General features: G+C 36.0%; 1 protein-coding gene across 1 annotated transcript in view; it reads left to right on the forward strand.

Moving 5' to 3' along the window:
- Positions 1–26204, forward strand: part of SLC9C1 (solute carrier family 9 member C1) — a 111959-nt gene that overhangs the window by 62567 nt on the left and 23188 nt on the right. The window contains exons 14-19 of the mRNA XM_037056747.1: positions 534–653; positions 5579–5774; positions 9334–9519; positions 18918–19067; positions 20444–20495; positions 21547–21695. Of these exons, the coding sequence (XP_036912642.1) occupies positions 534–653; positions 5579–5774; positions 9334–9519; positions 18918–19067; positions 20444–20495; positions 21547–21695 (853 nt within the window). The remainder of the gene's footprint in view (positions 1–533; positions 654–5578; positions 5775–9333; positions 9520–18917; positions 19068–20443; positions 20496–21546; positions 21696–26204) is intronic.

The raw sequence follows: 26204 nt of genomic DNA on the forward strand, positions 1-26204 counted from the left end.
TCTACCACTTGTATTTCCCCCATAAATGCCTACCTTCTTGACCAGATGGCAGAAGAAAAGAGATGGGAGCATATGTAAGATGGGCTGGGTGTTTCATACATACTTTCTCATTTCATTATTTCAGCCTGGCTTAGGTATTTTTACCTCTATGTTACAGAGCAAACAAGTTAATGAGATAGTTTCTTCATTGTCACACCAGATAGTGGAGATCCAACATGAGAATCCATATGTATTTGAATCTCAAATATTTGAATCATGGAATGCTTGCTATCACTGAACCTTGACCTATCTATAATTTTATACCATCTATGTCCAGTTTTTTATAGTCCATCTTTAATGAGAGAATCTCACAATATAACTTCATAACTATATGCCTACTGTATCTACAACTTTGTGACTTGAACATATGCCCATAAAAATGTTTCATTTCCAGTCATCACTGGGCAAAATAGTCTTTTTGCTTTCTGACACTACTACATTAAACTTATCCCAAAATTTTAAGAGTATGTTTAAACATTTCTTTCTTTTTTTAGATATATGAGTCCTGAAACAATAAAGAGTTTTTCTGAAAGCAAAAAAATGATTACCTTTGTTAGAAAAATATTGATCAATTGGTTGTACAATACTAAAAAGGAAAAAGGGGTCCCATCAAGGTAAGTGCTTCTGAACCTTACTAGAAATGCTATTGTATTCATTTGAAATTCTTTCTATTATCTGTTAAAATTTTATATTCTGAATACATTCCAAAATATTACTTATATATTGTACATAAGTAAATAGTAAAAAGTCACTTAAAATAAAAAGAGATGATATAGTAACTTTATTTTTTAGTGAATTTTATATAACAAGATTAACTATTAACCATTTTTGTGGACCATTTAGTGTTATTTAGTAAGTGCACCATGTTAGATAACCATTACCTCTAACAAATCTCACATTTTCATCACCCCAGTAACCACTAAGCTGTCACTTCAGTTCCCTTTTTCTCCAGCACCTAGATAGCACTAGTATTCTTTCTGGCTCTGTGAATTTACCTATTCTGAATGTTTCGTATAAATAGAATTATACAGTGTGTAGCCTTTTGTTTCCGGCATTTTTTCCACTCAGCATAATGTTTTCATCCATATCATAACATGTATAAATACTTTGTTTCTTTTTACCATGAATAACAGTCCACTGTAGGAATGTACCCATTTGTTTACCCAGTCATCAATTGATAGACATTTGGGTTATTTCTACCTGCTGGCTATGGTGGACAGTGTTGCTGTGAATATTCATGTACAAGTATTTGTTTGAATAACTGCTTTCCATCTTTGGGGTATACAGCTAGAAGTAAAATTGCTGAATCATATGATGATTTTATGTTTAGTTTCTTGAGCAGCCACCAAATTGTTTCTCACAATTTCTAGACTATTTTGAAATCAGAAAGTATAAGTCCATCAACATCTCCTTTTCCTTTCAAGATCATCAAAGCTATTTGGGGTTGCTTGAAATTGTATACCAATTTTTGAATTAGGCTATTTCTGGAAAAATTTCCGTTGATATTTTCATAGAGATTGCATGGGCTAAGGGTAGTATTGCCATCTTAACAATATTAAGCTTTCCAATTTGTAAACATAGAATGTCTTTTTATTTATTAAGATCTTTAATTTCTTTCAGGAATGTCTTATCATTTTTAGTGTACAAGTTCTCGGTTAAATTTAATCCAAGTATTTTTTCTTTTTTATGTTATCAGAGATTAATTTTTTCTTGATTTAATTTTTGGGTTGTTCATTCCTGGTGTATAGAAATACAACAATTTTTATATATCCATCTTATATCCTGAAGCTTTGCTGAATTCATTTACCAGTGCTCAGTGTTGGGGGAATTCTCTAGGATTTTCTGTATATAAGACCATATCATCCATAAATAGAGATAATTTTACTTATTTCTTTCCAATTTGGATGGCTTTTATTTCCTATCTTCAATTCAAGGGGAAGAATATAGACCCCTCTTCTAATAGGAGCATCAAAGATTGTCTGTCTTTAAACTACCACATTCAATAAATACCAAGTGGAAAATTTTATACTACAGTTATTTTAAAGACTTTAACATTAAATTAAGATACAACTTTCTGAGTAATTATTTCTGTTGATGTAACTTAGAGAAAGAAAAATATGAAAAACTAGAATTGATTAAACTATCTCTAAAATTCCATTCATCTCAAAGTGAGGAATACAGATCCTGGAGTTTCTTGCTTGTCTTAGAATTCCTATCTCCATCATTTATTAGATGAATGAGGTTTTTAGGTCTCAGTTTCCTCATTTGAAAGTAGATATAATAATATCTAATATTCTAGAGGCTGATTTATGTAAAGCATCTGGGAAAGTAACTGACATATAGTAGACACTAAAATATGCAAGTTTGGTTCTTCTTTATCTACTTTATGGGATTGCTGTAAAGATTACATAGTATGTGTAGAAGCCTTTAGTATAGGGACTAGCCCTGGGTAAGCACTTCAGAAATGTTCACATTTATTACTAAGTGCTGGAAAACATTCTGTTCAAAATTGAGTTCTCTAGCCAATGATAAAGTTGTCACTATCAAAGATCAACAAACACACAAGGAAACAAATAACCATGAAAGACAATGGTTATGAAAGACATAACCTTTGTCATGAAAGACAATCAACAGAAGAAATAAGAGTGGATTTATATCCCTTGAATTCCAGTTATTAGAATTATTCTATGTGGCCATAAGTATTACTAAAATGTTGAAATTGATAGGTGATGGACTCACAAATATGAACAAATCAATCACCAAAAGAAACTGAATAGAAAAGTCGAAAAATACCTATAATTCTTAAAGTTAAAAATTCAACTTAAATTATTCAGAACTGAATAAAAAGAATCAATGTGATATAACTCATTTTGAGAGCTGCAGATAAAGCTGAGCAAATCGGAGAAGTGCATATCATTGGCAGAGCTCTTGTATAAATGTCATGCCTCTGATAGAAATATATCAAGACTCTGAAATCTAAAGTGGTAACACTTGGGTGCACATACCTGATGATCTTGAACCCCACATTGTCATAAACACTCTTACTTGGAAGAAGCAGGTGCCTCTACCCTGCTGCCTCCCAGCACCTTAAGATGTTGCAGAGAAGCTTGTCAATGTTTCAAAGTTAGTCTCTACCATATTTCATTGCTTCCAAGGTAATTACCCAGGTCAGATATCAACACAGCTAGAGGGTGAAATATAGTGCCTATTTCAGGATGCTACAAATTACCAACTAAATTAGTTGCAGGACCTGATACCAGAGAACATTAGTAGAACCTAAGGGAATGGGTCTTGAGAAGATTGAAACATAAGGCCTGATTGTGAAGAATTTACTGGCATGATGTTCTTATCCATGATGATTCAGAGCTCAACATTCTGTCAAGGACACTTGAAGTTGGTACTGTTACCCTCCTGGGATGGTTTTGTGAAGCTTGATCAAGCCAAAAGCCTATAGTAAATGAGGTGCAAATGCTAAAAATTACAATATTTAACTAGATTAATTATGTGAGAATGCAGAACCAACCACACAACCTCATTCTTTGGGAAGACTTGAGGGACATTTCCCTCCTCCAAGGCAATAATGATAAAGTTGACAGTAGATGTCTTCTGCAGGACATGGGTGACAATGACAATAATCGAAACTGCAACAAAATTAGTCTCTCATAGCAAAAGGATTTCGGAATGGCAGAAGAGAAATAGTACTTAAATGTCAGAGGAAAGGTGGGCACGCTTTATTTTGTGAAAAGCAAACCTAGGAATGGTTAGCAAATACTATATTATGTGAGAGGGCAATATAGACAAATAGTTAACTCAGTGTTACTTGACTTTTCTAATTAGAGAGAGAGAGAGACCTGGTAGGCGAAGGGATGATATCACCTACTGCAAAGGAAAATCATGATCCCTCACTTTTTTTCTATATCTAAGTCAGATCTCAGGTCCAGAGCCCTTGAGAAAGGATAGCAACAATTCCACAAGTGTAAAGGATAAAAAATATTCTCTCAAAATTTTTTTCTAATGGATTTTTAGTCACTTTACCAGAGTTACTGTGCCTTGGAAAAACAGTGAACACCCAGACTTTAGCACTTTTGGGATGTGGCACTTAAAATCATATTGATACCAAAAGCTTAAAATGCTCTCATGGTCTTCAAGTTAAAAACGGGAGCTTTTAGGCTAGATGCTATATAAAGTTTCTGACTCAGTCTGTCTAATAGAAGCCCAGCAGGTCCACAATGGGGTTATTTCTCTGAGTCCTGAGGTATATAACTGGATGAACATACTTAGTATCTAGTCATGCACTCACATGGTCTAACTGACCTACAGAACAAGACTCATTATGGCAGGAAGGGCCAAGTAGCCAAGTGGAACCCTGGCTAAAATAGTAATAAGATGCAGCATAGCATTCAAAGCTTAAGAAATTAACATCAACATTAAAGATTTAAAGGAATTGTGAGTTATTCCCATGATATCCTTTTCGATTCATCTACATGGCATAAACAAGTCAGATTTTAGTTGGTTATAAACTTGGGCAAAAGGTAACTTCAAGTGCAATGCTTGAAGTACCAGATATTATTTTATTGCTGGAAGAAAGCAAGAAAAGTAGTGTCACTGCCTGAGGCCTTAGGGGGTCCCACCAATTTAATAACAGAATTCTATATGTGTTCATAACTTTATGTTCTTTTCTTAAATAAGGCTCCAAACTATAAAAGTTTCAGGTCCTGTGTAACACAGGTTGACTTCTGAGAATGGGGAAGTAATCTAGTACTTTAACCAATCTTCAGTTAGTAATTAATTAATCATTTTATTTGAGTTTTAATAATAAAAATACATTATCATACCATTTAAATATTTTAAAATAAAATTTAAAGTAAATAAAGCAAATCCTCATTCACAATTCCATTTTCTAGCATACTTGGTATGGAAACTATTTTCCACAGTGTATATGTTACTTTAAATTTTTTGATAAAATGTGAAGCCATACTGTTTCATCACATGCATCCTGGGATTTGTTCTTGATTTTATGCCTTGACTAGGAAAGGCTTTCATAATACATTGTTAAAAGGGGTAGGGGGGAAGCTGGTTACAGACAATGTGCATGATAATTCCTTTTGTGTTTATAGATAATGATTATATAAACAAAAGAATTGAAACAATATTCAAAGTATTAATAGAAGTTATCTCTGAAAGGTGGAATTATTGGAAGGTGGAAGAAATGTCCTTCATTTTTTAATATTTCCAGTTTAAATTATCCCTGTCTTATAAGCAAAAGTATTTCTATTAAAAGTGCAGTAAAAAACGAAGGAGAAGAGAGGGGGGGATAAGAAATAAAGAAGGAGAGCCAGCATCAAGTCATGTAACAGGCGAGGAAACTAAAAGGACAATATTTGAGGTAGGATGCCAGGAAGTGTTGGGTAGTGATGGCCACCTTCTAGAACTAAGCAGGGCTCTGTAGCTATTGATGATTGGAATGGAACTGAATATGTAGCGAAAATAATTTGATGGGATTCTTTTATCAAATAAAACTCTCTCTTTTTCTTCACAGACATTATTTGCTTCGTTTGTCCCAGAAAATAGCATTTACTGATGAGTTTGAGTATATTGGATACCTTGTGATACTAATGAATATGTACACTGTTATAATCTCTTTGGTACCCACATTAGGATATATCTATGATAATGAAATAGAATATTGTGACTACTTTTTTCTTGCATTGTACATCCTGGAGACCCTACTTAAGGTATCTAAAGTGTGTGTGTGTGTGTGTTATCCAAGAAGGGGATTTCTTAATTTCATTTTTTAACACCAGCTACAGTTTTCTAAAGGAGTGTATGAAATTTTCTTTTACTTCTCAAACAAATAAACTTTAGTTGGAAAGGTGATATTTAGGGTGACTCAATAGAATATATTCACACTCTAAGAACTGATTTTGTATTTGTAAATTTAAAGTTTAAAAATAGTGTGTGTCAAAGGGACCCAAAGGCACCCGATACAGGTATTGGCAGTATTCTTAAATTCCGCAGGGTAGTGAGCACTTGGATGTTGGTTTGTTATGTATTTTTACACCAAATAGGTAAATAAATAGGTAAGTAGGTTTATAGATACTCATTTATACTAAAAAAGATACCATAATCTGATTTTAAATCCACTATAAGGTAGTTATTAAATAGTGGAAATATGCACCCACAAATTGACAACAGTATTGTGTCATATGGACAATATAAACTATTTAAGCTGGAAAATTTTAATAGAATTATACCTGATGTTTGGACAAAATAAATGTCTCGAATTTTTAGTGAAAACTTTAAATGCTATTGCAGAGCCATGATGTTGGGGCAGAATGGAGTCACAACTAATTATATTGTATGAAATAAATTCCAAGTTAGTTAGAATGACCATAGGATATTTCATATGTTTAAGAAAAAATAAAGCAATTAATTCATTAATGAGGGTTAGTTATAGGGTGAGGATGGAAGTGAAGAGTTCCCTAAAATATGTAATATTTTGTACTATACCATGATCTGTAGAAAGAGCAGAGCTGTAATTCAGCAAATTTGGCTCTGGCTTTGGTTCTTTCTGACACACTGTTCACAAGGTCACTGAACTTCTCCCAACTTTGGTTTTTTTTCTTCTATAAAAAGTCAAAGTTGGCCAAATTAAACAATAAAAATTCCTCTAGCTCTATTATTCTTTGTACTCTGCCATGTTTAAGGTACTGTCATAGCCCCACGAAGCCTTAGCTCTCTTCAGTCAGGCCCAGTCATGATGGCAAGACTACTGTACAGACACAGCTGAGAGGATACTCCCCACTGCGCAACCCTGTTTTGTCTCCCTCTTACTCACCTCAAGATTCATCTTCAATGCCCAATTTTCCAACTTGCCTTTATTTGCCATTTCATCCACCCTCTTTTCTGTCTAGTTCAATTCTGTTTCTCATACAGAGCTTTTAAAGTATCCATTATATTTTATGACAATAATAAAACATCATCACCTATAAAGTGCCAGTGATTTTGATTATAACATTTCAAATCCTTAAATTAACACTTTAAGATAGCTATATATCATGCCTTGCATTTTGCAGACGAGAGACCTGAGTCTCTGATAAATTGTGTAACTTGTCTAAAGTTGCATAGCTAATGAATAATAGAATTGGGATCCAACCCCTCAAAGTTGTCATTCTTTCTAATAAACAATGTTGCCTTAAAATTTCCTCCCTGTATTTTCAGCATTTCCCCAAACACTCTTCAACCTATTGGCTGAATGGGCCTTTTGAAACTCTCAGAGGAAGGGTAATCACTGTTCTTCATCTGAGAGCCAGAGGTGGCATTACCTAAACTTCCATTCTTTGAAAAACTTACATTAAGTAAACCTCTATTTCTTTGAAGCCCATACCACCCTTTCAAAGAAAGCTCTTCCTCTCTTGCAGCTGTATTCTAGTGACAACCTCGAGATAGCTCCTTCATACTTCTGAATACATAGTGTTTGGATAAAATCTTATTCTTTACACCAGTCCTTTTAAGTTCCTAAGAGAATTGCCCAACCTATACCTGTTTCAATAAGAAAGAAATTAGATCTCTACAGAGGCTAAATGGTGGTGTGAGCAGGGCTTCACAAGACTAGGATCTGATCTTGTGCTTTCTAGAGTCAGACAATGAATTTTCTCAGCCTGGCTAAATGTGAGCAGACTCATGGAAAATGACTCTACCACTAAACACATAGGAGCCTGTTTATAAGTATGCACAGCAGTTTCTTAATTTATAATAGAGCATATGCTTTTCCTGGGCCTTGAATAAGTCTACCTCCTACACTTTCTTTGAATCATGATGAGTAGGGGGATCAGGCTGTTAAAAGAAGACAAAGTAATCAAAATTACAAATCAGTATCTCAAGTAGTATAATAAGGGACTACACAGGTTCTGTGTGGGGAGAAATGGGAGTTTCTTACACAGAATAATAGGGTCAGGAAAAAAAGGCTTTCCAGGGTAGTAGATGCTTGAGTTGAATTTTGAATAGTGACTAAGGGTCAAAGTACAGAATGTGGACCATGTGTACTTAGCATAATTGACAACAAGAACAAGGAACAACAGAGTCAACATTGTGACACACACAAGGAACATAATTCCCAATGGCTCAAGCTTAGGGATGAGTTGGTCAAGGTGGATCTTGGAGATATGTTAACTTTGTGTGGAAGATAAAGAAAATGAGACAGGAGACAGAGCCATGAATTAAATAGTAAAGGGCCTCATAGGCCATACTATATCTTTTTATTTTTTAAAAAGATTTTATTTACTTTATTTTTAGAGGGGAAGGGAAGGAGAGAGGAAGAGAAGATCAATGTATGGTTGCCTCTCATATGTCCCCTGCTGGGAACTGGCCTGCAACCCAGGCACGTGCCTTGACTGGGAATTGAACTTCAATCCTTTGGTTCGCAGGCCCACACTCAATCCACTTAGCTACACCAGCCAGCACACCGTGCTATCTCCTCATCTCCCTGGNCTTTTTATTTTTTTAAAAGATTTTATTTACTTTATTTTTAGAGGGGAAGGGAAGGAGAGAGGAAGAGAAGGATCAATGTATGGTTGCCTCTCATATGTCCCCTGCTGGGAACTGGCCTGCAACCCAGGCACGTGCCTTGACTGGGAATTGAACTTCAATCCTTTGGTTCGCAGGCCCACACTCAATCCACTTAGCTACACCAGCCAGCACACCGTGCTATCTCCTCATCTCCCTGGCATCAACTACCATTCATACTCCAATGGCACCTATACTCATGGTATAAATGAGTATACCATGAGCTGTCTCCAGCTCAGATTTTGTCTAGGGGCTTGGTCTACATGGATAATAGCTGATTGGATGCCTCCACCCAAATACTGTGCAGACATCTAAAACAGCATATTCAAAATAAACATATTTTCTCCAAACCTACTGTTTTTTTAAAAAAATCCCATAGGAAACCCAATTTCCCGGTCTCAAATCCACACTATTTTTGATGCCTCCCACTTAGGTAGAGTAGGTTTTTAATGAACATTTTGAGATAAAAAGAATGAATTAAATAAACTCATAAAATTCTAGGTATTTTGAATATTTTTCTCTTTTGGAATAGATACTTCAGTGTTTTAACCATTTAATTTCAATTTTTAATCATATTTAGTTTAAAATATGATCACTTACTACTATTTCAGACAAGTAGAGTCTTAAGGTAATCAGAGAAAAACCTAACTAGTGATGTTTTAGTTATTATGGAAAATGGTATAGTAAAAGCACAAATAATATACTATAGTTTCTTTTTGAAATCAACAGATAGCAGCAATGAAGAAGGAGTATTATTTACAGACCTGGAACCTAATCGAATTAGCCATTACATTAGCCGAAATCCTAGAGGTTATATTATTTCAGACACAAGCTATTAGTGATACTTTTAATTTGGATCCATTAGGAGCCTTTTTAAAATTTATTCAAATTCTTCGCATACTACGCCTTTTGAAGGTAATGAACTATTAAATTATGTAATTTCAAATTTATTTTGACAGTGTTATTTATTTATTTATTTACTTAGTTTTAATTTTTAATTATTTTTCAAGTTCACTTTTCTGCCTTTTCCCACTTCCCTTACCTGTTTTCACCTCCCTCCCTTGATATTGTCCATGTGTTCCTTATAATTTTCCCTGTAAACCCTTTACCCTTTTACCCCATTATGCTCTCCCCACTTCCCTCTGGTCACTGTCGGCCTGTTCTCAATTTCAATGTCTTTGGCTATACTTTGCTTGCTTGTTCACTTTGCTGATTAGGTTCCTGTTAAAGGTGAGATTTTATGGTATTTGTCTTTCACCGCCTGGCTTATTTCACTTCGAATAATGCTCTCCAGTTCCATCCATGCTGTTGCAAAGGGTAGGAGCTCCTTCTTTCTTTCTGCTACATAAAATTCCATTGTGTAAATGTACCATAGTTTTCTGATCCATTCATTTACTGATGGGTGCTTATGTTGCTTCCAGCACTTGACTATTGTAAATTGTGCTGCAATGAACATTGGGGTGCATAGGTTCTTTTGGATTGGTGTTTCAGGGTTCTTAGGATATATTCCTAGCAGTGGAATTGCTGGGTTAAAAGGCATGTTCATTTTTAGTTTTCTGAGGAAATTCCATACTGTTTTCCATAGTGGTTGCACCAGTCTGCAATCCCACCAACAGTGCACTGGGATTCCCTTTTCTCCACAACCTCTCCAACACTTGTTTGTTGCTTTGTTTATGATGGCCATTCTGACCAGTGTGAAGTAGTGTCTCATTGTGGCTTTAATTTGCATCTCTCTGATGGCTAGTGATGCTGAGCATCTTTTTATATGTCTCTGGACCCTCTGTATGTCCTTCTTAGAGAAGTGTTTGTTCAAGTCCTTTGCCCATTTTTAAAATTGTGTTGCTTGTCTTCTTAGAGTGGAGTTGTGGGAGTTTTTTAAATATATTTTGGAGATTAAATCCTTGTCTGAGGTATCATTGTCAAATATGTTTTCACACCTGATTGGTTCTTTTTTCATTTTAATGCTGTTTTCTTTAGCCATGCAGAGGCTTTTTACTTTGATGAGATCCCATTTGTTTATTCTTTCCTTTATGTCCTTTGCTCTAGGGGACATATCAGTGAAAATATTGCTACATGGAATGTCTAAGATTTTCCTACCTATGTTCTCCTCTAGGACTTTAAAGGTGTCATAACTTATATTTATATCTTTTATCCACCTTGGTTTTATTTTTGTGTATGGTGTAAGTTGGTGACCAAGTTTCTGGGGGTTTTTTTGTTTTGCTTTGTTTTGTTTTGTTTTGTTTTGCATGTAGCTGTCCAGCTCGCCCAACACCATTTCTTATTTTATTTTATTTATTTTTAGAGAGAGGGGAAGAAAAGGAGAAAGAGTGGGAGAGAAACATCAATGTGTGGTTGCCTCTCATGTGTCCCCTACTGGGGGCCTGGCCTGCAACCCAGGCATGTGCCCTGACTGGGAACTGAACAAGCAACCCTTTGCTTCACAGGCCCTTGCTCAATCCACTGAGCTACACCAGCCAGGGCCCAACACCATTTCTTGAAGAGGCTATTTTCACTCCATTATATGCTGCTTCCCCCTTTGATGAATATTAATTGACCATAGAGACTTGGGTTCATTTCCATGCTCTCTATTCTGTTCCACTGGTCCATGTGTCTGCTCTTATGCCAGTACCAGGCTGTTTTGATTACAGTTTCCTTGTAATGTAGTTTGATACCAGATATTGTGATCCCTCTTACTGTGCTCTTCTTTCTCAAAATTGCAGCCAGTATTTGGGGTTATTTATGGTTCCATATGAATTTTTGAAGTGTTTGTTCTATATCTGTGAAATATGCCATTGGTTCTTAAATAGGTATTAAATTGAATCTATAAATTGCTTTGGGTAGAATGGATATTTTGATTATGTTAATTCTTCTGATCTGTGAACATGGTATACATTTCTATTTGTTTGTGTCTTCCTTAATTTCTTTCTTCAGTGTTGTATAGTTTTCTAAGTACAGGCCTTTTACTTCCTTGGTTAGGTTTATTACTAGCTATTTTATTTTTCTTGTTGCTGCATCAAATGGCATTTTCTTCCTGATTTCTGTTTCTGATATTTCATTGTTGGTATACAAAAATGCCTTTTATTTCTAGATATTGACTTTGTATCCTGCTGTTTTGCCAAATTCATTTATTAGTTTGAACAGTTTTTTGGTGGAGTCCATAAGATTTTCTATGTACAATAACATGTCCTCTGCAAACAATGACAGTTTTGGTTTTTTTTTTTCAATTTGAATACCTTTTATTTCCTTTTCTTGTCTGATTGCTGTGGCTAGGACTTACAATATTATGTTGAATAGAAGTGATGAAAGTGGACAATCTTATCTTGTTTCTGATCTTAGCAGGAAAGTTTTTAGTTTATGCCCATTGAGTATGATGTCGGCTGTAGGTCTCCTATATATAGTCTTTATTATGCTGAGGAATGTTCCCTCTATTCCCACTTTGATGAGTGTTTTTATCATAAATGAGTGTTGTACTTTATCAGGTGTTTTTTCCACATCTATTGATATGATCACATGATTTTTGTCTTTGCTTTTGTTTATGTGATGTATGATGTTTATTGACTTGTGAATATTGTGCCATCCTTGCATCCCTGGGATGAATTTTACTTGGTCATGGTATATGATCTTTTTAATGTATTTCTGGATGTGGTTTGCCAATGTTTTGTTGAGAATTTTAGCATCTATGTTCATCAGCAATATGGGCCTGAAATTTTATTTCTTTGTTTTGTGTTCATCTGGATTTGGTACAAAAAGAGTTTGGGAGTCTTCCATCTTCTTGGACTTTTTGGAATAGTCTGTGAAGAATAGGGGTTAGCTCTCCCTTAAATGCTTTGTAAAATTCTCCTGTGAAATTCTGGTCCTGAGCTTTTGCGTGTCAGGAGATTTTTGATTACTCCTTCAACTTCTTCAGCTGTTATTGGTCTGTTCAGGCTTTCTGCTTCTTCTTCACTGAGTTGTGGAAGATAATATTTTCTAGATATTTGTCCATTTCATCTATGTTTTCAAATTTCTTGGCATATAGTTCTTTGTAGTAATTTCTCACAATCCCTTCTACTTCTGTGGTATCAGTTGTAATCTCTCCTCTTTCATTTCTGATTGTGTTTATTTGGGTCCTTTCTCTTTTTTTCTTGATGAGCCTGTGTAAAGGTTTGTTGATTTTGTTTATCTTTTCAAAGAACCAGCTCCTGGATTCATTGAGCCTTAGAATTGTACTTTTAGTCTCTATGTCATTTAATTCTGCTCTGATCTTGCTTATTTCCTTCCTTCTATTTTCTCTGGGCTGTTTCTGTTGTTGTTCTTTGAGTTTTTGTAGGTGTAAGGTTAGGTTGTTTATTTGAGATTTTTTTCTGTCTTCTTTAGGTAGGCCTGTGTTGCTATGAACTTTCCTCTCAGAACTGCCTTCTCTGTGTCCCGTAAGTTTTGGACCGTTGTGAGTTCATTTTCATTTGTTTCCAGAAACATTTTGATGTCCTCCTTGATCTCATTTTTGATGCATTCATTGTTTGATAGCATGCTATTCAATCTCCATGAGTTTGAAGGTTTTTGAGTTTGTTTCTTGAGGTTAGTTTCTAGTTTCAGTCCCTTGTGGTCAGAGAAAAGGCTTGATATGGTTTCAATTTTCTTGAATTTGTCAAGTCTTGTTTTGTGTCCTATCATGTGGTCTCTCTTTAAAAATGTGCCATGTGTATTTTGCTACTTTGGGATGAAAGGCTTTATATATATAATCAGTTAAGTTCATTTGATCTATGACATTTTTCAATGCCACAATATCTTTGTTGATATTTTGTTTGGAAGATCTATCCATTTTTGAAAGTGGGGTGTTGAAATCCCTCACTATAATTGTGTTGCTATCAATATCTTTCCTGAAATCCTCCAAGATTTTCTTTATTTATTTGGGTGGTTCTATGTTGGGTGCATATATATCTACAATGTTTTTTTTCTTCTCGATGGATTTCACTTCCCTTGAGTATTATGAAGTGACCTTCTGGGTCTCTTTTTATGGCTCTTTCTTTGAAGTCTATTTTGTCCAATATGAGTATTGGTACCCCTATTTATTTATTTCCTATTCATTTGCTTTGGATATTTGTTTTCAGCCCTTCACTTTCAGTCTGTGTAGGTCTTTTGTTCTGAGGTGGGTTTCTTGTAGGCAGTATATGTGAGGGTCATGTTTTCTTATCCATTCAACTATTTTGTGTCTTTTAATTGAAGCATTTAATTCATTTACACTTAAGGTTATTATTGATAGGTACTTATTCATTGCCATTTTTATACCTGTGTTCCTCTTTCTGTCACATTTTTCTTTCTTTTTCTTAAAGCAGTCCCTTCAGCATCTCTTGCAGAGCTGGTTTGGAGGAGGTGTACTTTTTGAGGCTTCTTTTTCTGGGAAGCTTCTTATTTGCCCTTCCATTTTAAGGATAAAATGGAACGAGCCTTGCTGGATAAAGTAGTCTTGGTTGCAGGCCTGTGGTTGTCATTACTTGGAATATTTCTTTCCATTCTCTTCTGGCTTGGGATGTTTCCATTGAGAAGTCAGCTGCTGGCCTTATCAGGGCTCCCTTGTATGTTACTTCCTGTTCTTGTTTCTCCTTTGCTGCCTTTAAGATTTTCTTTGACTTAAAATTTTGCCATTTTAATGATGATGTGTCTTGAAGTGGGCCTCTTTGGGTTCCTCTTGATCGGGACTCTCTGTGTTTCCTGAGTTTGTGTGACTTTTTCTCTCATCCAATTAGGGAAGTTCTTCATCATTACTTTTTCAAACAGGTTTTCTATTCCTTGCTTTTCTTCTTCTCCTTCTGGTATCCGTATTATATCGATATTGTTACATTTCATGTTGTATTGCAGCTCCCTTACCACCTCTTCTTTCTTTCTGAGTGTCTTTTCCTTTTCCTGCTCTAACTGGGTGTTTTTTTCTACCTTGTTCTCCAACTCACTGCTTTGATCCTTTGCTTCATCCAGCCTGCTTGTAATTCCTTCTAATGTGTTTTTTTATTTCTGAAGTTTTAAATGAACCACATTGCTTCCTGGCTTTTGTTTATAGCTTATATTTCCTATTTCATGTTGATGTAGTTCTCACTCAGTTCCTTGTGGTTGTCTATGAATTCCTTGAGCATCTTTATAACCATTAGTTTGAATGCTATATCTGATAGTTTGGTTACCTCCATTTTGTTTAGCTCTTTTGTGGAGAGTCTTCCATTTCCTTTGATTGCATGTTCTTTCTTTGTCTCCTCATTTTAGGTGACTTTTTTTGTTGTTTGTGCCTGTGCTTCCTAATATTTTGCTTTGCTAGCTGTCTTTGTAGGGTAAACTCCTATGGTAGGAATTCTGTGAGGTTCAGTGGTGTGGTCTCTTTGATCTCCTTGTCTGGATGCTCTCGGGTTGCCCTTTCTTCTGCTTATATGGGCTCTCTTGTTGTACTTGGGTTTTTACCTTTTGGTTATTCCTTTGTTGGTGGTTTTTCTCCTCCAGCAGGTATACTGATGTTCCCAGCTCCCACCCATTCTTGTTGTGATCAGTGGCAGGGGGTAAATATAACGGATCAAGACAGCAGGAGAGCATTTTATGGGATTTAAAGTACCAGGAAGTAGAGAAGTGATAGGAGATTCTTTGGATAAGTATGGCATTAACTGTGGTATTTCACCCAACTTGCCACTTTTTTTGTAAAAGGTGAAAGAAAGATAAGACTCTTGTTAGAGGGGAACATGATTGTGAGCTGAATCCAGAAAACAGAGTGCTTGTGCAAAGTGAAATGATGAGATACAGTGAGAGTAAAGGGTAGAAAGTAGGTGTAGTGTGAGGGAGAATAGAGTTAACCACAACAATAATAATGCTCAGGATTAAAGCGAAGTGGGCTCAGATCATGGAGGGTTGCTCTATGGTATGTACAGTTGGATGGAACTTCAATTATTTACAATAGTACTGGAACAGCAATAATATGACAAAAAATATATGATTTGGATAACCAGAAGAGAAAGTACCTGATGAAGAGTTGTGTGTTATTGGAACATGGGTGAAGTGAAAGAAGGAAAATTAAAGTACAATAAAAAGAGAATAAGAAAAACTAGTCAAGCAGTGCAATTAAACAGGGAAATAAAATGAAGACAACTAAACATAAGAAAGAGAAATAAAAAATACTAATAAAATAAAAGTGGTAAAAAATAATAACAAGATCATAATAATACACATAAACAACAAAATGCCAGCTCTGAGTGAAATTTGTTTCAGTTTCTCAGTTTTGGGGGTTAGCCTTGTGCTCCCCCTTTCAATCTGTCTCTGGACCCTTTGTAACTCCATGTCTTACTGTCTCACTTGGAAGAAGAAAAAAAAGGGGGGGGGAGAGGATCTAAAAAAGAAGGAAAAAGAAGATAGTAATAAGCCTCCTGCTGACTTTAAATCTGTTCAGCAAGTTCTGCTAGTCTCTCTAGATACCACAGGAAGAGGAGGACTGAGCTTTGCTTTTCTCCCTTCTTATGGTTTTGAGAGGATTGGGCCCAGGTCTGGGTCACAATATTCAGTTTCCCAGCCTCTGGCCCAGGTCCTCCATGAGCTGCCAGGCTCAAATCAGCTACTCAGCTGCTCACAGCATGAGTCAATCTCGGGTGCAGAGTTCAAGACAAGTGGGACAACAGTTCTGCTCAGCCACTCACTCTGGCTGTGCAGTGTGAAATAAGCAGGGCACCCAGTTCTGCTTGGCTACTGCCACTGGCTGCACAGTGCAAGACAAGCAGGGTGCATGGTTCTCCTTAGCCACTATCTGGGTGCATGCAGCTGAAATCACCCTTGGGGTGAGCCAGCCGCTGCTGGAGAGTACCTTAAAAAGCAGCTACCCACAATCCTTAACAAGTGCACAGCTTTTCACACGGCCCAACTTTCTAACTGGTCTGGTGAGTATCTGAGTCAGAGTCTGACATGACCCAACTCTTCCCTTCTCCAGGTGTGTCCAGCACCCCAGTTTCTCTGGTGCTGGAGTCCACAGCCCCAACAGATGTGTACTGCCTCTGTGTATCTCCCACTTCTCTATCCCCCCACTGACTTCCAGCCTCCAGGTCTCTCCTCGTCCCTTCCAGCCGCCAGGCTGCCCTCCCTGCTCTGGTAGGGGAGTGAGCTGGGGCTGTGACTCTCCTCCCCATGTCCTGCAGAAGGCGCCAGGGCAGGTCGCAGCAGCCTTGGTCCCCATGAAGATCCCAAGGACCTTACTGTCCCAGTGCAATATACCTACCACCTGTTTTTCAATGTCCTCTTCAATTTTTTGCCTCCAAACTTCAAATAAGCTGGGATTTTATTGGCTGTTCACTCTGTTCCTCAGAAGATCAGCTAGATGTTCCAGCCAAACACAGGGAGAATCGGGCTCTGCTCCCACTTACCTTGCTACCATCTTCCGACCTCCCAGAGAAGTCTATTTTGACAGTTTTTAAAAGTGTAAACTAAAATAAGTTGACTAGTTTTATGGCTTCCACTTCTGTTGGACTGATGTTTATATTTTAAATTTCAGATTCTTTTGACAAATTAAGTTTTATCACATGTTGTATTATAAATATTCAAATTATATTAGAAAATCACTTAGTACATGAAATTATACAAATACTCTAATCATAGCTTTTTTTAAAAATAGAGAGCACATAAAAAATTCTGTATTAATATAATTACAAATTAACCCCAAAGTAATGTTTGTTAATATAGATGCCTGGAATAAAAGATGGAAATCAATGACAGTAACAATAAAAATAACCATGAAAATTACTCATGGTGACAAAACAAAGAGTGTATACATTTACACAATTCAAGAAACAAACAACCCCCCACATTTTATGGAATATAAAATTATAGTGTTATAAAATCACAGCATCAAAAGTTACCTTTGATTTTCTAATACATCTTTCTACAACAAATATGATAAGCAGTTATTCTCTATATGATTATTTCAATGACATAAAACTATCAGAAAACATATAAAATATATGTTTATTTATATAAGGATACAGATATTCTCCCTTCTCTCACTCTCTTCTTTTTCTATTCATGCTAAAACAAGACACATACACATATAAGCACCGTGGGAGATGCAAACCTAAATAAGATATAGTTCAATTGGATATAAAGTTAATAGATTAGAATCTTTACATTTAGAGATTTCTTACATATGTTTAAAAATACTTCTCTGTCGAGAAACATAAACCAGCCAGGTCTAAAAGTATGCAACTAGTAGCCTTTTCCTTTTTAGTATTTTATGAGACTGTAAGTGATGCTAGTGTGTATATTGATGTGAGGAAGGCAAGCCTAGTGTATTCCAATGACTAGTTAGTTCTTTCTGATAGGAAGACATAGAGTAAGCCAAATATTTTAAATGAAGAAATTGGTAAACTGACTAAGAAAAGTTTGTTTTTATATTCAGGAACCTCTTAACCCTTACTTCAAATGATTAGCCTTGAAATATGAAAAACAAATAACATAGTTTCTGCTTCCACCAGTTTACTGAAGGGAAACAAGTAATCTTTCTAGAGATTCCCATGTTATGTGGCAGAGAAAGTGCAAAACAGTAGTATTCACAGAACACTAGTGGGATAGAGAAGACTTCCTTCACTAGTTGATACTTGAAGTGAATCTTGAAGGATGTATATAAGCTCCTTGAGAATTAATGGCAGGTGATTGGGAGGCAGAGTGTGAAAATTATGGAGCATAGACAAGAAAGCAAGGAACAGCCAATTCTGTTGAAGTTAGAGGGCTGCACTATGGTAACAAGGTAACCTGGAAATTAAACCCTCAGCATAGAAACAATGAAAAATTAACTGTAGGGTCAAAGAGTAAGTATAGCTGTGGTAGATCCTAACCCAAATGAATCATCTAGTAAACAGTTTAGTAGGAGATTTAGCAGGTAAAAGTGGCAGTACTTTTTAGACAGTAGTTTTATACCTAAGTCCAAAGAAGATTGATTGCATTGTTTTCCAATAATTTCAACAGTTCAAAATGTCATCCAATTCTCTATAAAGAAAATAAGTAAAGAGTAAAGCCATTATGGGGGTGGGTGTGTGGGTAGAGGAGAAATGGTAATGGAAAAAAAGAAAAAATACAATTTAAATTAACTATTAAATAAAATAACAAAGCCATAACCTCACATATGTGTCCAATATTATTAGTTGTAGGAAAATACCTCTAACCATGAAGTTATAACAATACCATGAATACAATAACAAGAACCTTTACATATTACTATAGTTACTGCTAAAAGCATGTTGTTTTAAATATTATCTATTTTAGTTAATCAATGTATAATCAATTAATATTTGTACAATTAATATTAAATAGTAGTCCTCTTTTTTCAGCTCATAACACCAAAGTTGCTGCAATTATTAGACAAAAGGATGAGTCATCAGCTGTCCTTTAGGTATGCTATACTAAAAGGATATGTTCAAGGTGAAGCAGATGTAATGACTATAATTGATCAGATTGCAAGTACTAGACAAGTTAAACAGGTGAGATAAACTAAATACTGAGAAAATGGTTGATTTTCCCCATCCCTCAGTTGCAGACTCCCATCATGTTCTCTGTCTATATATGTAGATGTTGTCTTTGATCCTAGGTTTGCTAGGCAATTTTTGTAAAAACTTAAACTAGTCTACATTTAAATTACTGAAATGCATCCTTACTAAAATGTCTGTGCCATGTTAGCAAGCCGCAAGGCTCTTGGAACAGACCTTTTCATCCTTCAAGAGGCAATCACAAGAGCCATGTGCAGTGGTTAGTTCCCTCCCAGTTCCAGGATATATCAGGCTACAGCTACATTAAGTAATAAATATTGGAGAATAAGAAGTGCTGGCAGTCCTGAGCCAATAGAGAGCTTCCTCAAAATCAACAAAGATTCCTTCTATTTCTCTCTGTCTCTGAATTTCCTACAGTGAATGGTGAAAGAAGGAAAGGATGGGGACTTGGCAAATGGAAAAAAGAACAATCACTCATCTAGAGGGAAACCTTAATTTGCTCAATGTGCAGAGGAAAAAAATGAAGCCAAGAGAGGTTAAATAATTATGCCCCAAAACACATACCTGGTAAATGGCAAAAAGAATTCTAGGTCCTAAATTCTAGCTTTTATATTTTATTTCCTGGATTGAGGCAGATTAACACTTATCTGGATACACAAGTTTGTCAGCTGTGTCAGAAATTAAATATTTGTCTTTCAGGGAAATTTAGAACATTTAAATGATGTATGTTATATGCCCAAGCTTTGTTCTTCAGAAAATTGAATATTTAATACAAGGTGGGGCAAAAGTTGGGTTACAGTTGTGAGTATGCTATAACTTTAAAACTATTTTCCTGAATTTTGTTACTTTTGTTAACCACTCATATTTAGCTCTGCAATTTGAAGATACACAGTAGAAAATACAAACTATCTTAAATCTCAAAGATGTTCACTTTTAGCCCTCATTTTTGTTCTCACAGAGCTTGGCCACATTTTCTAACTCATCTAAGGTTGAAAGCCACCTGTGTGTCCCAAATATGGAGGCTGTCATAAAGTTGAATGGCAAAATATTTTCCACACCCACATTTTTGAGAATCAGTAGTATGCTAAAGCAAGTTACTTTAAGGGGAGACGTAACTCATTTAGGTGTAGACATTTAGACATAAGACATTTTCAGGCTTCTCAGAATCAGCCTAGATGATGCCACTTCTTATCCTCTCCACCCCTCTTGCTGAAGCAAAATAAAATTCATTGTACAAAATTCAATTCTAATCCCTGAAAAGCTCTTCATATTTTTCTTTAGCTGATAATTTGGGTTAGTAAATCCATCAGTTGCCAATGTTAAGACATAACAGTTTGTTTTCCAATGAGGATATTTCTTTTGTTTTGTAGATGTTATTAAGGAGGATAACAAGAAATACGGTACATGCCATGAAAGAGTTAGGTAGGTACCTCTCACCCTAAAAGATTCATGATCACCTCTTATCACTACCACTTCAGAGGGCCAATGGTTTTGAGAACTAAACTGATCTATGAGGGAACCTTCTTACCACCAATAATAAAGTAGATCGCTCCAACAATCAACCAATCACTTTTGGCTGGACTGAAAAGTATAACATTACCTCTCTGAATTTGTTCTCTCTGCCTTATGCCACAATGCAGGTCTTTTAATTTCTGTTTAAAGTTATTTTTTTCCTATCAATTGATACGGAGCTGCCATCTGAAGAGTTAGTCTTTAGAAAAAATTGTTATGGCTTCTGCAAGGCTCAGTGCCCAAACATGGCAAGAATCTATTCTCTGAACCATGCCAGGTCATGCTCCCAGTGCAGGACAAATCCAAGGAGTAGGATAGAAACACTCCTAATAGCACAATGTGTGTGCAGAGAAGGAATTTTGATACTAAATGATAGGAAACAAAGGGACACAACAAGCCTTGGTGAACAGTTGTCAAGCCATACAAGAAGTCATGATCAAGATAAACCCAAATGTGGAATTTAAGAGGATGAAATTCACATTTTGCATCTAGGAATCTAGACCAGGTGGACAGAGAGCACAAATGGATGATGTACACAGATGCACACATAGAGTGAGTGGAAAATGACCCAGGCTGAAAAGACACTTAATCAAAGCCATATCTAAACCAACAGTCTGTAATCAGAAATCCTGATTCAAACAGAAAGAAAAGCAGGTCATAAGCTTCAGACCTAGAGCCCAGAATAGCCTCTCAAGTGTCTAGTGCAGGCAGATTGGTAGAATGATTAATCAGAAGACTGAGGATGTCTGTCCTTCTTCATGGCACGAGTATGGCCTGAAGCCAGGAAAGTGACGGGCAGAACTCTGCAACTACTGACTGCAGAGGCCTCATTAGGGAGAGAGACTTTTCCTGTATTGAGGGTTGTATTCCATGGATTTAGTGCAGAAATATTAGCTTATTGTCTAAATAAAATATTTGACAATGTCATTATATCATCTGAAAATATCTTGTTACTTTTCAGGCTACTTAGAGTATGATCACCCAGAAATTGCTGTCGCTATGAAGACAAAAGAAGAGATTAACGTCATGCTCAGTTTGGCTAGAGAAATTGTTAGGGTTTTCAGGTTAAAAGGAATTCTTCATAAAATTGAAGCTTCTGAAATTAACAAGGTGAGATAAAATATCTTCAAACCAATTATACTTATTCGATATGTAGTCATTTACAATCTTCAAGCCTTCTTTTGGCTCTTTCCAACATAGGCCATCCCTGAGGCATGAATACCTAACAAAATAATTATCTAGAACAAAGCACACACCATAAAGTTTCCTTCCGCAGCTCCAGTGGTCAACTTTTCTTTCCCATCTTTCCATAATGAAGAATCATTCCTTTCAGTGCTTGGAGCCTCTCCTAACACCATACATAAAACCTCTTATAAATAAATCAATAAAAATAAGACAAACAGTTTAAACAGGCAAAAGCTTTGAATAGACCCTTCACAACAGAGGGTATTCAAAAGCTAGTAAATGTAAAAATGTACCAAATATCATTTCATAAGCTTAATACAAATTAAAGCTAAAATGAAATACCAATACACAACTACCAGAATTCTTCACTTTTTTTTATACTGGCAATACCAAGTATAAGCAAATGATGGAACAACTGGAACATTAGAGTGGGACTGTAACCTGATACAATCACTTTAGAAAACTGCTTAGCAAAATCTACTAAATTTTCCTGTATGTCTTATGATACAAACATTAGATTATATAATCATATACTCAACAGAAATATATACATACAAATATGTACAGCAAGCAACTACTCACAGCAGCATTACAAAGCCCCAAACCAGAGCAATCAAAATGCTAATCAACAATAAATAAAGTTTTGGTATAATAATACAGCATAATTCTATAAAACAATGAAAATGACATGAATGAATTTTCCTACCTGCAATATTGCAGATGAATCTCAGAAACATAATTTAAGAAAATCAAACCAAACATAAACAGGTATATACTCTTTGATTTTATGCAGATAAAATAAAGCTCAAACCCAAACAAAGCTAGACTCTGGTGATAGACAAATGATTATCTTTAGATAGGAGTAATGACTAAGAGAAAACATAAGGGAGGATTCTAGAGACAGTGAATGTTTTATTTTTTAATCAGAGTGCTGGCTATACAGATGTTTTCACATTGTAAGTTTTCTTTGATCATGACCACATGACTGGTACAGAGTGTGGAGGAGACCCAAGAGGGCTGGCTGGGCTCCCATGGACATGCAGCAGCAGCAGCAGTGCCTGAGGGAAATTTCAGTGATTAGGGGGTTCCCTTGAGAAGTTTGGGGCCTAAACTCCAAGTTGGGCCCCCCAACCTACAGCATCAGAGCCAGAAAAGAGCTCAGATAATGGCCAGTTGTGAAAAGCGGCAGGGTTTTTGTTTGCCAGGGAAAGATGGCTGGAAACACATGGGTGGAGAGACCTCTTAAAGGGCCATTTCATTTGCAGCCATTTACTCTGGAATCTAGCAAAGGGCAGACAGAGTGTACTAGAGATGCTTGAGAAGAGACTGGTGATAGTGGCTTTGGGGAGAGAGCTGAGGGCACAGCCATGATGATCCCTATGCTGAGTCATTCTCCACACTGCAGGAGTCATCTTGCTCAGGCCATGCAGCCCCCTCTAAGTGGCATCAGCCTGAGGGGAAGCAATAGCTACACCCACAAAACTACTCTGCCTCACCTTGTGGTACTTAAACTTGACTACTGGTTACAGATTGACTAGATTAACAACTGAAGGAGACAGTTACAGACTATGGATCACTGGTAGTCTTAAACAGGCTGCCTAGGACCAGACTAGGACACCATCTGAAATCACCAGTGGAAGATCTAGAAAGAGAAGACAGTTCACCTGCACAACAGCATACAATACATGGCAGGTGGAGTAAATCTCAGCAAGCCAGCCAGAGGAAAGGATCCACCAAAGAATGACCCAGCAACAACCAAGACTCAACTACACACAGAGAGCTCACATACATGGCATAAAGGGCATTATAAAAGCATCAGATTCAGGGGAACAAGGACTGCACTACTGAATCCCACTAGTGTACTAACACAGAAGGTAACACCATGAAGACAGGGTGTCAAAACAGATCATTCTAAGAAACATAAACAAACAAGAAGAGTCACCTAAAATGAGGAGACAAACAAATAACCCTCAATAGAAAGGAAAGGAAGAATCTCCAGAAAGATTGCTAAATGAAATAGAGGCAAGCAAATTATCAAACATTGATTTCAAAATAATGGTTATAATGATGCTCAGTGAGCTCAGTGAGAACTATAGAGAACTCCAGGGCAGATATAAGGAACTTACTGAACCATACCAGCATGAAAAAAGACTATCAATGAGAGCCAGGAGGAAATTAATAATACAATATTTGAAATAAAGAACACAATAGAAGGAATTAAAACCAGGCTAGATGAAACAGAGGCTCAAATCATTGAGCCAGAGGAGTAGGTAGAAAAAAAGATTCCCAGACAGAGCAACAAAACAGAAAAAGATTAAAAAATAAGGAAGTGGGTTTAAGGGCGATACAGGACAACATGAAACATAATAATGTCTGTATCATAGATAAACTAGAAGGAGAAGAGGAGCAAGGGATAGAAACCTGTTTGAGGAAGTAATGATGGAAAACTTCCCTAGCTTGATGAGAGAAAAAGTCACACAAATCCAGGAACCACAGAGTCTCAATCAAGATGAACCCAAATATGACCACGCCAAGACGCATCATAATTAAAATGGCAAAATTTAAAGAAAAACAGAGAATGCTAAAGCCACCAAAAGAGAAATGGCTAGTAACATACAAGAGAGCTGCTATGAGGCTATAAGGTGATTACTCAACATAAACACTACACACCAGAAAGAAGTGGCAAGAAATATTCCAAGTAACGAAAAGCAAAGGCCAGCAACCAAGATTACTCTACCCAGCAAGGCTCTCATTTAAAATGGTAGGCAAAATAAAGAGGTTCCCAGACAAAAATAAAAAAGGTAAAATGAATACATCTCCACCAAACCAACATTCAAGGTATGCTAAAAAAAAAAAAAAAAAAACTGCTTTAAGAAGATGAAGAGAAAGAAAGAGAGGGACACGGATACAAAGAGAAAATGTCAATAGGTAAGTACCTATCAATAATATCCTTAAAGGTAAATGGATTAAATTCTCCAATCAAAAGATATAGGGTAGCTGAATGGATAAGAAAACATGACCCACATCTATACTGTGTACAAGAGACATACCTCAGAACAAAAGATCTACAGAGACTGAAAGTGAAGGAATAGGAAAAGATATTCCAAACAAAGAGACAGTTAAAAAAGCTGGGGTAGCAATGCTTATAGCAAACAAAATAAAATTCAAAACAAAAGTCATACAAAGAGGTAGAAGAGGACACCAAATAAGGCAACAATCCACAAAAAAGCTATAAACCTAGTAAGTATATATGCACACAAAATAGGAGCACCAGAATATATAAGGAAAATCTTGGAAGGCTTCAAGAAAGACATCAACAGTAACACACTCATAGAAGGGGATTTAATACCCCACTGTCAAAAATGGATAGATCTTCAAAGCAAAGAATCAACAAGAATATTGTGGCATTGAACAACAATCTAGATCAAATGGATCCAATTGATGTATACAGAACCTTTCACCCCAAAGAAGCAAAATATATATTTCATTCAAATGCATATGGAACATTTTCAGAGATAGACTACATGATAGGCCACAAAACAAGTCTCATAAACTCAAGAAAATTGAAATCATATTGAGCATCTTCTCAGATCATGATGTCTGGGGAAAAAGAAACCAACCTCAGAGAAAAAAACTCAAAAACACTCAAATTTGTGGGGGACTAAATAACCATTAAATAATTAATGGGTTAAAAATGAGATTAGGGAAGAAATAAAAAATTTCTGAAAACAAATGAAAATTAACATACAACAGCCCAAAATGTATGGGACATAGTGAAAGCAGTCCTGAAAGGGAAGTTCATAGCAATACAGGCCTACCTAAAAAAGATAGAAAAATCTCAAATAAACAACCTAACCTTACATCTACAAGAACCAGTGGAAAAACAACAAGCAAAGCCCAGAGCAAGTAGGAAAAGGGCAATAATCAAGATTAGAGCAGAATTAAATGACATAGAGACTAAAAGAACAATTCAAAGAATCAATAAAACCAGAAGCTGGTTCTTTGAAAAGATAAACAAAATTGACACACCTTTAACTATACTTATCAAGAAAACAAGAAAGAAAACCCAAATAAATAAAATCAGAAGGGAAATAGGCAAAATTACAACCAATACCACAGAAATACAAAGGGTTATACGAAATTACTAAAAACAATTATATGCCAAGAAATTTGATAACTCAGGTGAAGTGGACAAATTTCTAGAAATATATAATCTTCCAAAACTGAATCAAGAAGAAGCAAAAAGCCAGATTAGACTGAGGAAGCTCAAAATTGGATGGCTTCACAGGCAATTTTACCAAACATTTAAGGAATAGCTAACTAGTAGCCTTCTCTAACTATTCAAAAAAAAATTTCAAGAACAGGGAAGATTCCCAAGCTCTTTTTATGAGGCCAGTATTATCATAATTCCAAAACCAGGTAAAGACACAACAA

This window comes from Sturnira hondurensis, unplaced genomic scaffold (assembly GCF_014824575.4).
Source record: "Sturnira hondurensis isolate 20B ecotype Veracruz unplaced genomic scaffold, ASM1482457v3 Scaffold0000880, whole genome shotgun sequence".
Taxonomy (NCBI): domain Eukaryota; kingdom Metazoa; phylum Chordata; class Mammalia; order Chiroptera; family Phyllostomidae; genus Sturnira; species Sturnira hondurensis.